At 44.0% G+C, this 14,095-nt stretch overlaps 1 protein-coding gene across 2 annotated transcripts in view; it reads right to left on the bottom strand.

The window, feature by feature from the left end:
• med12 (mediator complex subunit 12) overlaps positions 1–12,134 on the bottom strand; it is a 168,861-nt gene extending 156,727 nt beyond the window's left edge. For both annotated transcript variants that reach the window (XM_085998362.1, XM_085998370.1), the window contains exon 1: positions 11,553–12,134. In XM_085998362.1, coding sequence (XP_085854488.1) covers positions 11,553–11,651 — 99 coding nt within the window. In that variant the 5' untranslated portion in view covers positions 11,652–12,134. The remainder of the gene's footprint in view (positions 1–11,552) is intronic.
• Between the last annotated feature and the right edge of the window lie 1,961 nt (positions 12,135–14,095).

The following is a 14,095-nucleotide window of genomic DNA, read 5'->3' as shown; positions in this document are numbered from 1 at the left end:
GGCGGGCGCAAATAAATATGGGGATCGGCGCGGTTTCGGGGCGTTACGGGCCACCACGCACACCGATGACGTCATCGGTCCCGGCGCAGCGCTAACGGCTACCGCCGCACTCAATTTCCGCGCTACCACCCCGCCGGCGCAAAAGACCTCTTTAGGCGCTAAGTGGGCGCAAGGCCCACTGAATTTCTAGGCCAAAGAGTTTAACATCGCATCTGAAGAACAGTATCGCCACCAACGCAGCACACCCTCAGTGCTATGATTTGTGCTCAGGTCAAAACATAACCTTTTTTGTTCCCAAGTAAGAAAGGCTGATTAGCAGCTGAGCACATTTTTTTGGTGAGAAAAGCCAATGAAACATGCATTGGCTACACCAGGGTTAAGGCCAAAGCACCAGAACACCAAACCTGCAGGAAGGTGCGAGTTATGCAACAGATTTTATATTTTGTGGTCGACAATCCATCCAACATGCTGATCCTAAACTCTAATCCAAATTATCTATTATATCTATTATGCTGCCCAAAATGCTAATGTGCAATAATACCACTAGTTCTACATTTAAAAGTTCCACCATCTCATTATCATGACCACAAACTGATTAGTTTATACTAGTAACTCAATTCTAAATTGGCTAGATTCCCAGCATTTAAAACTAAATTAAATATACAATTAGACATATTAAACGCAGAACAAAAGAGCTTCGAGTGTATTATCCCATGTTCTTTTCCTTCAGATGAACTGCCTGAAGTCTTAAAACGTGCATTAATGACAGGAACAGCAGGTACATCACTCTTGTATACAATACACTGTGCAATAACAACAACTTGCATTTATAAAGCACCTTTAAGTAGTAAAGCATCCCAAGGCGCGTCACAGGTGCGTTATCAAACAACATTTGCTATCAAGCCACATAAAGGAGATTAGGACAGGGGTGAGGTAGGTTTTAAAAGGAGCGTCTTTAAGGAGGAGCGAGAGGTAGAGAGATTTAGGGAGGGAATTCCAGAGCTTAGGGCCTAGGCACCTAAGGGCACAGCCGCCGATGGTGCAGCAATTAAAACTGGAGATAAACAAGGAGGTCAGAATTGGAGGAGTGCAGAGATCTCGGAGGGTTGTAGGGCTAGAGGAGGTTACAGAGATAGGGAGCGGCGAGGTCATGGAGCGATTTGAAAACAAGGATGAGAATTTTAAAATCAAGGCCTTGCCTGAATGAGAGCCAATGTAGGTCAGCGAGCAGAGGGATAATGGGTGAGCGGGACTTGGTGCGAGTTAGGATACGGGCAGCAGAGTTTTGGATGAGCTCAAGTTTATGGAGAGCAGAAGATGGAAGGCTGGCCAGGAGAGCATTGGAACACAGGAACAGGAGTAGGCCATTTAGCCCCTTGAGCCTGTTCCACCATTCAAGGAGATCATAGCTGATCTGTGACCTAACTCCATATACCCACCTTTACCCCACATCCCTTAATACATTTGGTTAACAGAAATCTATCAATCTCAGATTTAAAATTAATATTTGACCTCGCATCAACTGCTGTTTGTGGAAGAGTGTTCCAAACTTCCAGCACCCTTTGTGTAGAAGCGTTTCCTAACTTCACTCCTGAAAGGCCTGGCTCTAATTTTTAGACCATGTCCCCTTTGAGCATTGGAATAGTCAATTCTAGAGGTAACAAAGGCATGGATGAGGGCTTCAGTAGCAGATGAGCTGAGTGTAATACTCCTATCTGCAATACGGGTGTGTTACTTGGCAAGATATACCCAGTAAAGCACAGTGTACCCAACACTTCTCTATATGATGCTGAATGCTGTTCTCCGGTATAAATTGATTATATGTACACACAGGTATGCGAGAACCCTGTAGCAGCCAGTGAAACAAAAGTGTGCAGTATAAACTCAGAAATGCAACCTGCTATATTTAATAGACTCAAGTTTTTCAGTAAAATTTGGCTGCCCAAATTTTCTTGCAATGCAACTCAGAAACTGCAAGAAAATTCAGACAGATTTTACAGAAAAACAGAGCCTCCATACTAAATAAAACAAGCTTATATTATATTTAATATTTATCTATCCTAACAATCTCTATGAAAAGTATTGTGTTATACTGTGCAGAATAACACATATTATATATTTCCAATTCAAGGTTAACTCTCAGTTTATTACGATGTCTAAACTCCTGGAGGTGATGCTGACTAATTTTCTGCAAATATAGATGTCCTACCTATCATGGTCTTCCATAATAAAAGAAAGACTTGCATTTATATAGCGCCTTTCGCAACCACCGGACATCTCAAAGCGCTTTACAGCCAATGAAGTACTTTTGGAGTGTGGGATACGCGGCAGCCAATTTGCGCACAGCAAGCTCCCACAAACAGCAATGTGATAATGGCCAGATAATCTGTTTTAGTGATGTTGATTGAGGAATAAATATTGGCCAGGACACTGGGGATAACTTCCCTGCTCTTCTTTGAAATAGTATCATGGGATCTTTTGCGTCTCATCCGAAAGACGGCACCTCCGACAGTACAACACTCCCTCAGTACTGCACTGGAGTGTCAGCCTAGCTTTATGTGCTCAAGTCCCTAGAGTGGGACTTAAACCCACAACCTTCTGACTCAGAGGCGAGTGTGCTACCCACTGAGTCACAGCTGACACTTAATACTCACTGACAGGAAAGAAAGAAAAATGCCAGATAGTACAAAACAACCTCTGCATGCACAATGTATAGTATAAGGAACTGCATCATGGCTTGGGTCAATAACACCCTCACTTCCAAGTCATAAGATAGTGGGATTCAAATCCCACTCTAGTTCACAACCTAAGTCAACACTCCAGTGCTTTACTGAGGCATTGCTCCAACATCAGAGGTGATGACATTTTAAACCAAGACCCTGTCTGCCTGTTCCACTGGTTCAGGTGCCCGTTAAAGATCCCATTGCACTATTCTAAGAATAGTGAACTCTGCTGCTGCCCTGGCCAACATTCCTCCCTCAGCCATCACCACTAAAAACATACAGCCTCGCAAAACACTCCAGCCCACATGCGGTTTTCTACAACCAGCCTGTGTGTTGCTTTGTAAACATTGCATTCCAGACTGTGTAATACCTTGTATATTACACTCTGGTTCGGACTCTCCAGCCCTTGGGCTCTCCTAGACAGTGTAGAGGATAGTCTTACTTGCTGCTTTCATGACAGAGACACTAATAAGTCGCAAGGAAATGAGTGAAATCATATATGGAACTTATCATCTATGTTGTATTTACTCTACATTATTACAAACTGTCACTTTGTTCCTAATTAAGCAAGAACACACTTTCCAATCCTGAAATACTGCCATAGAGCAGAAGTGCCTGGAAGATGAAGGCGCAGCTACAATGTATCTGTATCTAATGGTATCTCCTCTGAATGTTACCTGGCTCGTGCATAAAAATATCATAATAGTACTTGGAGACATTAACTTGTGTTCAGAACAGCTTCATGCAACATGCTTGGAACTGCTCAGCTAGCACCTTACAGTTCTGGATTGAAAAGTATATTTTACAAAGTCATTCTCAGCAGAGATAAATAACCTCCTGAAGCTGCAGTGAACTTTGACCCCACTTTTTGCTCTCCTCTCCTGAAGGCATAGATTCTTACTGGGGTACAGTTCTCAAAATACCACCCATTAATGCATCACCCAACGGGTTTGTCAGTATGCTATTCAACTATAGCCAAGCCCAATCTAGCTGTCAATTAACGCATATACTCTCCAGCAATGGTCACTGGAAAGTCACCAGGAATTGGAACCCAAGCTGATTTTTCCCTTCCCTAGCCTCAGGGCTCTGAGGAAATTGCCCTGCCTTGGCTGGTGATCAATAAACACATCATAGATCAGAGATTGAACTTGAGACCATCCTAATCTGTATGCACTAATCTTACACATGCACAGCTTGAAATGCTACTATGCCGACATATTAGGAATTCACTGCATGTTTCAGGGGAACACGCTCCAAATCTTTATTACACATATAGCAGCTGTGCCACGTTGCTCTTCTAAAGTGGTTGTTATTCTCTAGATAATATGCAGTCTGTTATTTTCCAGTATCACAATAGCAAATATATTCTTCCATCACTGGGCCTTCTTATAATGACTATTTTGTCCCCTCCATTCTATCATGAGACAACCATGACTGCACTCTTCAAAAGACAGTGCAGGCAACACTGCTGAATGTGGCAAGCTCAACACCCAGGGGCAGACAGAACATAGAATTGAACAGAGAACTGGAATTGAAAAGTAGAGAAATTATGTTAAACTTGTACCAAACCTTGGTTAGACCACACTTGGAGTTCTGTGTACAGTTCTGGTCGCCATATTATAAAAAGATATAGAGGCACTGGAGAGGGTGCAAAAAAGATTTACAAGGATGATACCAGAACTCCAAGGTTAAAACCATCAGGAAAGGATGAACAGGCTGGGAGAAAGCTGAGGGGGTGATCTAATAAAGGTCTTCAAAATGATTAAAGGTTATGATAAGAGTAGGCACAGAGGGTGTGTTTCCACTTGTGAGGAAGAGCAAAACTAGAGTCCATCAATATAAGATAGTCACCAAGAAATAAAATATGGAATTCAGAAGAAACTTCTTTATCCAGAGAGCGGTGAGAATGTGGAACTCGCTACCACAGTGGAGTACTTGAGGCAAATAGTACAGATGCATTTAAAGGGAAGCTAGATAAACATATGAGGGAGAAGGGAATAGAGGGATATGCTGATAGAGTTAGTTAAGGAAGGATGGGAGGAGGTTCAAGTGGAGCATAAACGCTGGCATGGACTGGTTGGGCTGAATGGCCTGTTGCTGTGCTGTATATTCTATGTAACTGTTTGAAAGTACATGAACAATTAGGCAAGAACAACTGTGTTGTTTCTATCCTAATAACTCAGCTGGTAGTTAAAATGCCCATGGTGGAGCTTTGATCGCTCATCTGTGCTGTTAGCTCATTTCAGCCCGAAAGGCAGTAGGGAGCTATGATTGGCCTTAATGCCCTGGGGTTGGGGAGAGGCCATGAAATAGTACCTCAGAAAGATTCAGCAGTTTGGAAAAAAACCTTTAGAAAAAAAAGGATTTTGTCCCTCTTGCCAATTTTCTTCTTCTCTGAAAGTTGGGCATGATTCCACAGATGCCAGTCACCTTTCAGTACCTCACCCAGGTGTAAACCTTTCCAGTGAGTGTTAGCATGCTATTCAATCATGCAGGGCATCATACCCAAGCCAGATCTTCAAACCACATGCCTTTCCAGCAGGGGTGACTGAAAGCAATATGGCATGGATACTCTAGATGAATTTCCCCCTCCCTAACCTAGGGGCACGGAGACAAACTACAGCAGTCCCATTTCTGCCCCAGCCGAGATCAGCTAACTCAGCACAGATCAGGGGTCAAACCTGAGAAATCACAAATCCAGCTATACCAGTTGAAAAATGTAATGCAGGTGCTGGGTAGGGGCAGTGTCAAAAATAATTAGCATTTATTTAACTCTTTTTATATAGCAAAACTCCCATAAGCACTTCTGAAAGAATTAGGTAGGAAAAACATTGAGCACGAATTAAAATGGTTGGGGAAGGTGACTGAAAATATGGTTAAAGAGGAAGCTTTTCAAGGCGGGTCAAAATGGAGTGCTTCAGGAAGAGGATTTCAGAATACAGAGGCATGACAGCTCAAGGTTCGCAACTGATGGTGAGGTGGAGGGAGGGAGGTGGAGATGCACAGCAGACCATAACAGCAAGAATGGAGGGTGCATGTTGGGACATAAGGCTGGAGTTAGGATTGCATAAGTCAACGGTGACATTTGTAACCATGGAGTAGAATTTGAAATCAATGCATATGTGGACAAGAAGCCAATGAAGGTTGGTGAGAACAGGAGTGATTGGTGAGCCAGACTTAACATGGGATAGCATGCAGACAGTGAAGTTTTGAATGAGTTAGAGTTGTATAGGGTACTTAAGGAAGTGGCCCTAGAAATAGTAGGTGCATTGCTGGTTATCTTCCAAAATTCGATAGACTCTGGAACAGTTCCCATGGATTGGAGGGTAGCTAATGTTACCCCACTATTCAAAAAAGGTGGTAGAGAGAAAACGGGGAATTATAGACCGGTAAGCCTGACATCGGTCGTGCGGAAAATGCTACAGTCCATTATAAAAGATGTAATAGCAGAGCACTTGCAAAACAGTGACAGGATCGGACAAAGTCAACATGGATTTACAAAAGGTAAATCGTGCTCGACTAATCTACTGGAATTTTTTGAGGATGTAACTGGCAGAATAAATAAGGGAGAACCAGTGGATGTGGTGTATTTGGACTTTCAGAAGGCTTTCGATAAGGTCCCACATAAGAGATTAGCGTGTAAAGTTAAGGCACATGGGATTGGGGGCAAGGTACTGACTTGGATAGAGAACTGGTTGGCAGACAGGAAGCAAAGAGTTGGAATAAACGGGTCTTTTTCTGAGTGGCAGGCAGTGACTAGTGGGGTACCGCATGGATCAGTCCTAGGACCCCAGCTATTCACAATACAGGAAACTTCGCAATATCCGGCACCGACGAGACTGGCGTGATGCCGATCTATGAAAACTTCCGGACAGACCAGCGCCAATGTTGAAGGATACAGAGGTTTTCATCTCCGTATCTGACAACAAACACTGTTGCTTAGCAACAGCTTCAGAGAGGCTTTCCAGAGACTGACTGTTTAAAAAAAATGCTAGGAGAAGAAAAAAAACCTAACAAAACGGCTGCTGATTTCTGCCGTTAGATCGAGGTTTCCGGCCATACAACCTCCGGATAAACCAAAGTTTCCTGTATATATATAAATAAATGATCTAGACGAGGGAATTAGATGTAATATCTCCAAGTTTGCAGACGACACAAAGCTGGGTGGGCGTGTGTGCTGTGAGGAGGATGACGAGAAACTCCAGGATGATTTGGACAGGTTGTGTGATTGGTCAGAAGCATGGCAGATGCAGTATAATGTGGATAAATGCGAGGTTATCCACTTTGGTAACAAAAACAGGAAGGCTGATTATTATCTGAACGGCAATAGATTGGGAGAAGGGGAGAAGGGTAGCAGGGATAAACCAGGGAATTACAGGCCAGTGAGCCTAACATCTGTGGTAGGGAAATTATTGGAAAAAATTCTGAGGGACAGAATTAGTCTCCACTTGGAGAGGCAAGGATTAATCGGGGATAGTCAGCATGGCTTTGTCAAGGGTAAATCATGTCTGACCAATCTGATTGAATTTTTCGAGGGGGTGACTAGCTGTGTAGATGAGGGAAATGCTGTGGATGTGGTTTACATGGACTTCAGTAAAGCTTTTGACAAAGTCCCGCATAGGAGACTGGTCAAGAAGGTAAGAGCCCATGGGATCCAGGGGGCCTTGGCGCGTTGGATCCTAAACTGGCTGAGTGGCAGGAGGCAGAGGGTGATGGTCGAAGGTTGCTTTTGTGACTGGAAGCCTGTGTCCAGTGGGGTACCTCAGGGATCGGTGCTGGGTCCCTTGCTGTTTGTGATCTACATTAACGATTTGGATGAGAATGTAAAGGGTATGATCAGTAAGTTCGCGGATGACACGAAAATTGGTGGGGTGGTAAATTGCGAGGAGGAAAGTCTCAGGCTACAGGACGATATTAACGGGTTGGTCAGATGGGCGGAAAAGTGGCAAATGGAATTTAACCCGGAAAAATGCGAGGTGATGCATTTTGGACGGTCAAATAAGGCAAGGGAATACACAATGGGTGGTAGGGCCCTAGGAAGTACAGAGGGTCAGAGGGACCTTGGTGTACATGTACATAGATCCCTGAAGGCAGCGGAGCAGGTAGATAAGGTGGTTAAAAAGGCATATGGGATACTTGCCTTCATTAGCAGAGGCATAGAATATAAGAGTAGGGAGGTTATGATGGAGCTGTACAAAACGCTGGTGAGGCCACAGCTGGAGTACTGTGTGCAGTTCTGGTCGCCTCACTATAGGAAGGATGTGATTGCTCTGGAGAGGGTGCAGAGAAGATTCACCAGGATGTTACCTGGGATGGAGCGCCTTAGCTATGAAGAGAGACTCTACAGGCTGGGGTTGTTTTCCTTGGAGCAAAGGAGGCTGAGGGGGGACCTGATTGAGGTGTACAAAATGATGAGGGGCATAGATAGGGTAGATAAAGAGGAACTTTTCCCCTTAGTAGGGGGGTCAATAACAAGGGGGCACAGATTCAGGGTAAGGGGCAGGAGATTTAGGGGGGATTTGAGGAGGAACTTTTTCACCCAGAGGGTGGTTGGAAGCTGGAACTCACTGCCTGAAAGGGTGGTAGAGGCAGGAACCCTCACAACATTCAAGAAGCATTTGGATGAGCACTTGAAATGCCATTGCATACAAGGCTATGGACCAAATGCTGGAAAATGGGATTAGACTGGACAGGGATGGATGGGCGGCGCAGACACGATGGGCCGAAGGGCCTCTTTCTGTGCTGTAAAACTCTATGACTCTATGACTCTAAGGGGAAGTGCAACGAGACCTGGGTGTCCTTGTGCACCAGTCGCTGAAGGTATGCATGCAGGTGCAGCAGGCGGTTAAGAAGGCAAATGGTATGTTGGCCTTCGTAGCGAGAGGGTTCGAGTACAGGAACAAGGATGTTTTGCTGCAGTCGTACAGGGCCTTGGTGAGACCACATCTTGAGTATTGTGTGCAGTTTTGGTCACCTTATCTGAGGAAGGATGTTCTTGCCATGGAGAGAGTGCAGTGAAGATTCACCGGTCTGATACCTGGGATGGCAGGAATGATGTAGGAGGAGAGATTGGGTCGATTGGGCTTATACTCACTGGAGTTTGTAAGAATGATAGGGGATCTCATTGAAACATAAAATTCTAACAGGACTAGACAGACTAGATGCAGGAAGGATGTTCCCGATGGCCGGGGAGTCCAGAACCAGGGATCACAGTCTAAGGATAAGGGGTAAGCCATTTAAGACAGAGATGAGGAGAAATTACTTCACCCAGAGAGTGGTGAACCTGTGGAATTCTCTACCACAGAAGGCAGTGGAGGCCAATTCATTCATTAAATATATTCAAGAAGGAGTTAGATATATTTCTTAAGGCTAAAGGGATCAAGGGATATGGGGAGAAGGCAGGGACAGGGTACTGAATTTGGATGATCAGCCATGATCTCAGTGAATGGCGGAGCAGGCTCGAGGGGCCGAATGGCCTACTCCTGTTCCTATCTTCTATGTTTCTATGTATAGGGTGGAGCTGGAGAGGCTGGCAAAGACGGTGTTGGAGAAGTAGAGCTGGAGGTAGCAAAGGCATGGATGAGAGCAGAGTGGGCTCAGTTTTGATTTCCGACACCATCCTTCCCTCCCAACCTCAGTACTTAAATAACCTGCAGAGAGCCACTGTCTAAGCTCACGTGAAGTATAGCCACTTGGGCGAGGTACCAGAACATCACAGCACCAATGAAATTGTACCCCAGTTTAAGTCAATGCATTGGGAAACAAGTGACTTGCATCATCATGCCGCTTAAAAAGAGAGAAAAAATGCCAGCTCCAGATCAGCAGCCAAGAATTTTTAAAAATCCCATTCTGTCTGTATAGGCATTCACTGATCAATCCAAGATGATGGCAACTGAATTCATCAGGACCTTGCCAGCTTGAATAGTCAAATCTCCTCAGGGGCCAATACATACAGCATAAATCATACTTGGTATGTTTTACACAAGAGACAGGACTAAGAACTTTATGATGAACATATTTCCACTTTAGCAGGTAGATTACTTTACTTCATGTCTGATGATAAGCAGCTTTTGCAATAAGTAGAAGACACAAGCACCTAATTTATCATGCAACTGTGTTGTGCTGTTATTGGTTACTCCTATCAAATGGTTAGGTTTATATTCAGTTGTCATTTCAATGTCCGAGAAATTATATCACCTCGGTGAGAATCTAAATGCGCACAGATGAAGCAACACTCTACAGTCAACAGCACTGAATACCAGAATTCATTAACAGCATATGGGCAATTCTAAGACACATAAATAGATTAAACGGAATATCTTGCTGGTGTTGAGTTACAGGTTTGTCACTGAAAGCGGTGGTAATACGAGCAATTTGAGGCAGTGAATTAAAAATATCACAAAAAAATATTAAAGTGCATTGACTTAAATACAATTTTTCCTACAGTACATCGATACCCTTAAACTAAGTTAGCCTAATAACATTATTTTCAGTGATAGTCAGCAATTCAAGGCTTGAATCCAGTGCAAGCTTGCCTTCAGAAAAAAGACATTACTATCTAAATCAGATTTATAGTTGGAGCAAGCACTATATTCTTGATCTCCTGTCTCCATACCTCAACTTCATTTTGTCTAGCTGCTACTCAACGCAAGAGTAATTTTTTTTAATTTAGTTCATATTATAGTATGTAAATTAGGTTCCAGATCTAATGTCTCTACATCTCATTGATGATTCTGTTAATAGTTGAGAAGTTACAAGAGATTTCCTTCTATTGCAAAAATCTGCTGCTAACAAGATACATTTCTACAGCATTCATCATGGCATCTCAAAGCACTTTACATTGAGAAGCAAAAATGCTGCACAGGTGATAAAAAGGGGAAACAGAAAAAGGTGGAGCAACAAAGGCACAGTCTAGCAAGGGATTTGAGGAGGATTTGAAAAGTAGCGGGCAACACAAGGATTTAAGAAGGAAATTTCAGAGGTGAGAGGTGTGCAGATGCTGAATGTCAAATAATAGTGGAGCAAAGGGACATAATGAGTAACAGACTCAGATGACAAGGTTGTGTATGGGGATGTATGGCCGAAGGAGATTGCAAAACTAAACTGGGGCAAGGCCCTGGAATAACTTGAAAGCTATGGCCTCAGTCAATTCACGGGGGGGAGGAGGAGGAGGAGGAGGAGAGAGAAGAGAAGAGAGAGAGAGAGCCTGTAGAGCTTGGAAAGAATCTGGATGATGAGAATGCTGGATTCTGTGCAGCTGAGGATGCAGGTCAAAGTGTTCTCAAATAGTTGTGAAATGTGGAGGATAAAGAGGCTCTAGTAGAGTAACTAAAAAAAAAATGATTATCCAAACTGGAGCTATTAAGACTGAAAACAAAACCGACCCACAAAACCTGTAAAAATGTGTCAACTTTATAATCAATAGCAAACACTGTGGCGGTTGATGAGCTACTGTGTCTTCCACAGCTGGAGCCAGTGAAGATTTCTGCGATCTAATCTATGGTGAATATCCATATTAAACAGATATTATTGATGGCTCCGTCCATCAGTTAAATGATAAGAAGCTGGGCTGTCCAGCGCTCTCCCTCTGACAGTGAGATTAGCCAGGGGTCAGGGCCCTACAGTAGAGGAGCAGGTCTCTGCACGCTGTTGCTGGTGTCTGCGGGGCTGCTCTAGGCCCGAGTCCAGCCACAGACCGGGACTGTTTATTGTTTACATGGACGCGGCTCTAGGCCCGGCTCCCTCGCACCGGCTTACTCATGCCGCCGGCCCGGCTGCCTGGCTGAGTGACTGGCCGTCCTCCCCTGGATGCTCGGCGATTTTTCCTACCTCTTTCTGCTTGGGGTCCTGCGGGTAAACGTCTGGCGGCCCGAGCCGAGGCTTTTTCAACGGCCTGTGCTCATAACTCAATATCCCGAACGCCGCCATCTTTGGGAAACCCGGCTTCACCCAGCGAGCAGCACCGAGCACTGACGGAAATTACCGAGTCCAAGCGCTGGCGGAGATTACCGAACCCGAACACCGACGGCCACCCAGCTGTCTGGACACAAAACTCTCCACCTTGCTTGAGCCATATAGATTACACTCTCTCTATATCCATATTGGGGCACTGCTGGACTTTAACCAGGTAAAGCCTTCCAGCTAACCAGCATTTTCTGTTGTTATTTCAGAGCATTAGTAAGCTATCTGCTGCTTATCCAGCCAAGACCACCCTACCCATTAGGACATTGACTTGCAGGGTTGTATGGAGCTGAGCCTAAAGAAACCCAACCCTCAGTGGTAGGTCTACCCTCCAGATCCTAATAATGAATCAGGATCACTGGTCAAGTATCATCAATTCCCTGGAGTACTGCAAGCCTCCAGGCACAGATGTCAGATTACTGAGTCTGTCTCTTACGCCCCTTCCCTACTCTACAGTCCACTCTAGTCTCATGAATCACCCCCTTGACCCCACCACCAGGGGTAGATCGAGGGTTGGCAGCTCTGGTTGGACATATGCCTGGAGGTTTCATCACATGACCTCCTGCCTCCAACGCCCCCCCCCAATACAAACAGCCTTTTCCCCATCTCCAATATTTTTTATAACTAATAAGCAAAAGAGTGAAAAGTAAATGAAAAATGTCACACAATCTTTTTAATGCCCAGATGATTTTTCTCCCAGGTTGCTTGCAGCAATGTCCTGGAAATTCATCTTTAATTCTTGAAGATTCCAGGACAATTGTGAGAGTTGGCAACTCTAGGCAGAGCCTTCAACCACCGTTGCTAATTTCTGAACTCCCTCTCTAAACCTTTCTGTCCATCTTTAAAACCCATTTCTATCACAATTCACAATTCAAATCGCTTTATTGGCATGATAAGGTACATCTTATGTTGCCAAAGCATCAAAATACATTTATGGTTGAACACATAAACGCAGTTCTATTCATACAGTGTATAAACAGGTATATCCCTGAGTGTATAAATATACATTCGCATTGTTTATATATACTCTTTTCTTAGTTTACTGGTTGTCCCTCTGTTCATGGCAAGCTGTAACATAGTGTGCCGCCAGTGTTACACAGCTTCTCTCCTCCCCCAGTAGGAATGGGAGTTTTTGGTTGTCATTCAGATTTCTGAATTCAGGGCATATTTATGAGAATTTTTGGTAGAAATTCTCCCTGATACCCTGATATTTTCCACAGGCTGTGAGGAAGTGCATCTCTGTCTCCACTACTCCCTGACTGCAGTGAGAGCATATCCTGTCTTCTCTTGGCAGCCTGGTCTGCCTGTGTCTGCCTTTTTCGATCGCTAGGCTATGTTCGCTAAGTCTGTACCTTGTCAAGGTTCTTCTCAGTTTGTTATCCTTTACCATGGTCAGGTAATCAGCTATGTTGTATTGTCTGTTTAGGGCCAAGTAGCAAATGAGTTTGCTTTGGGTTTTTGTTGTTTCTGCCCAATATGTCAGATATTTTTCCTTTTGCTTAGCGACGATTGTGTAGGGTCGAATTCTTTGTGTTACCCTGTCACTGTCCTGGGGCTGGTTATTGTTAGTATTGTTAGTAGTTATTTCACTGAGTCCCAGGACTAGTTGACTGAGGGTATTCTTTTTTATGGTCAGCTCTTGGCATTTCAGGGCGTCGTAGTGATAGCATTGGGGGTTGCTCATTTGTAGGTGATTCCAAAATTTGGTGGCTCTTTTTTGGATAGTGATTATTAATGGATATTGGCCTAGTTCCGCCCTGCATGCATTGTTTACTGTTTTCCTTTGAGTCCGGAGGATACTTTTACAGAATTCTGCATGTAGGATCTCAATTGGGTGTTTGTCCCATTTTGCAAATTCTTGTTTTGTTAGCGGTCCCCATACCTCACTGCCATAGAGTGTAATTGGTTCAATTACTGATTTGAAAATTTTGAGCCAAATGCTAATTGGGATTTCTATTTGGATTGATTTTTTGATGGCATAGAAAGCCCTTCTTGCTTTCTCTTTCAGTTCATTCACAGCCAGTTTGAAGTTTCCCGTAGAACTGATTTTTAAGCCCAAGTATGTGTAGTTAGTGGTTTGCTCAATTTTGGTTGTTCCTACTGTGAAATTTATTTTGGGTCCCTGATGTTTGGATCTTTGCTGGAACACAAGGACTTTGGTTTTTTGGGGATTTATTGTCAGGGCCCAAGTCTGGCAGTATGACTCCAGCAGGTCCAGGTTCTGCTGTAGACCCTCTTTAGTTGGTGACAGCAGAACCAGGTCATCTGCATAGAGGAGGAATTTAACCTTGGATTCATATAGGGTGAGGCCGGGTGCTGTAGATTGTTCAAGTAGTTTTGCCAATCCATTTATGTAAATATTAAAGAGTGTCGGTGAGATTGGCGAGCCCTGCGTCACCCCCCGTCCCTGT

Source organism: Somniosus microcephalus, chromosome 1 (assembly GCF_052327205.1).
Source record: "Somniosus microcephalus isolate GS21.2 chromosome 1, FLI_Smic_1.0, whole genome shotgun sequence".
Taxonomy (NCBI): domain Eukaryota; kingdom Metazoa; phylum Chordata; class Chondrichthyes; order Squaliformes; family Somniosidae; genus Somniosus; species Somniosus microcephalus.
Note: the sequence above shows the minus strand (reverse complement) of the source record. Positions and strands in the feature narration are given on the sequence as shown.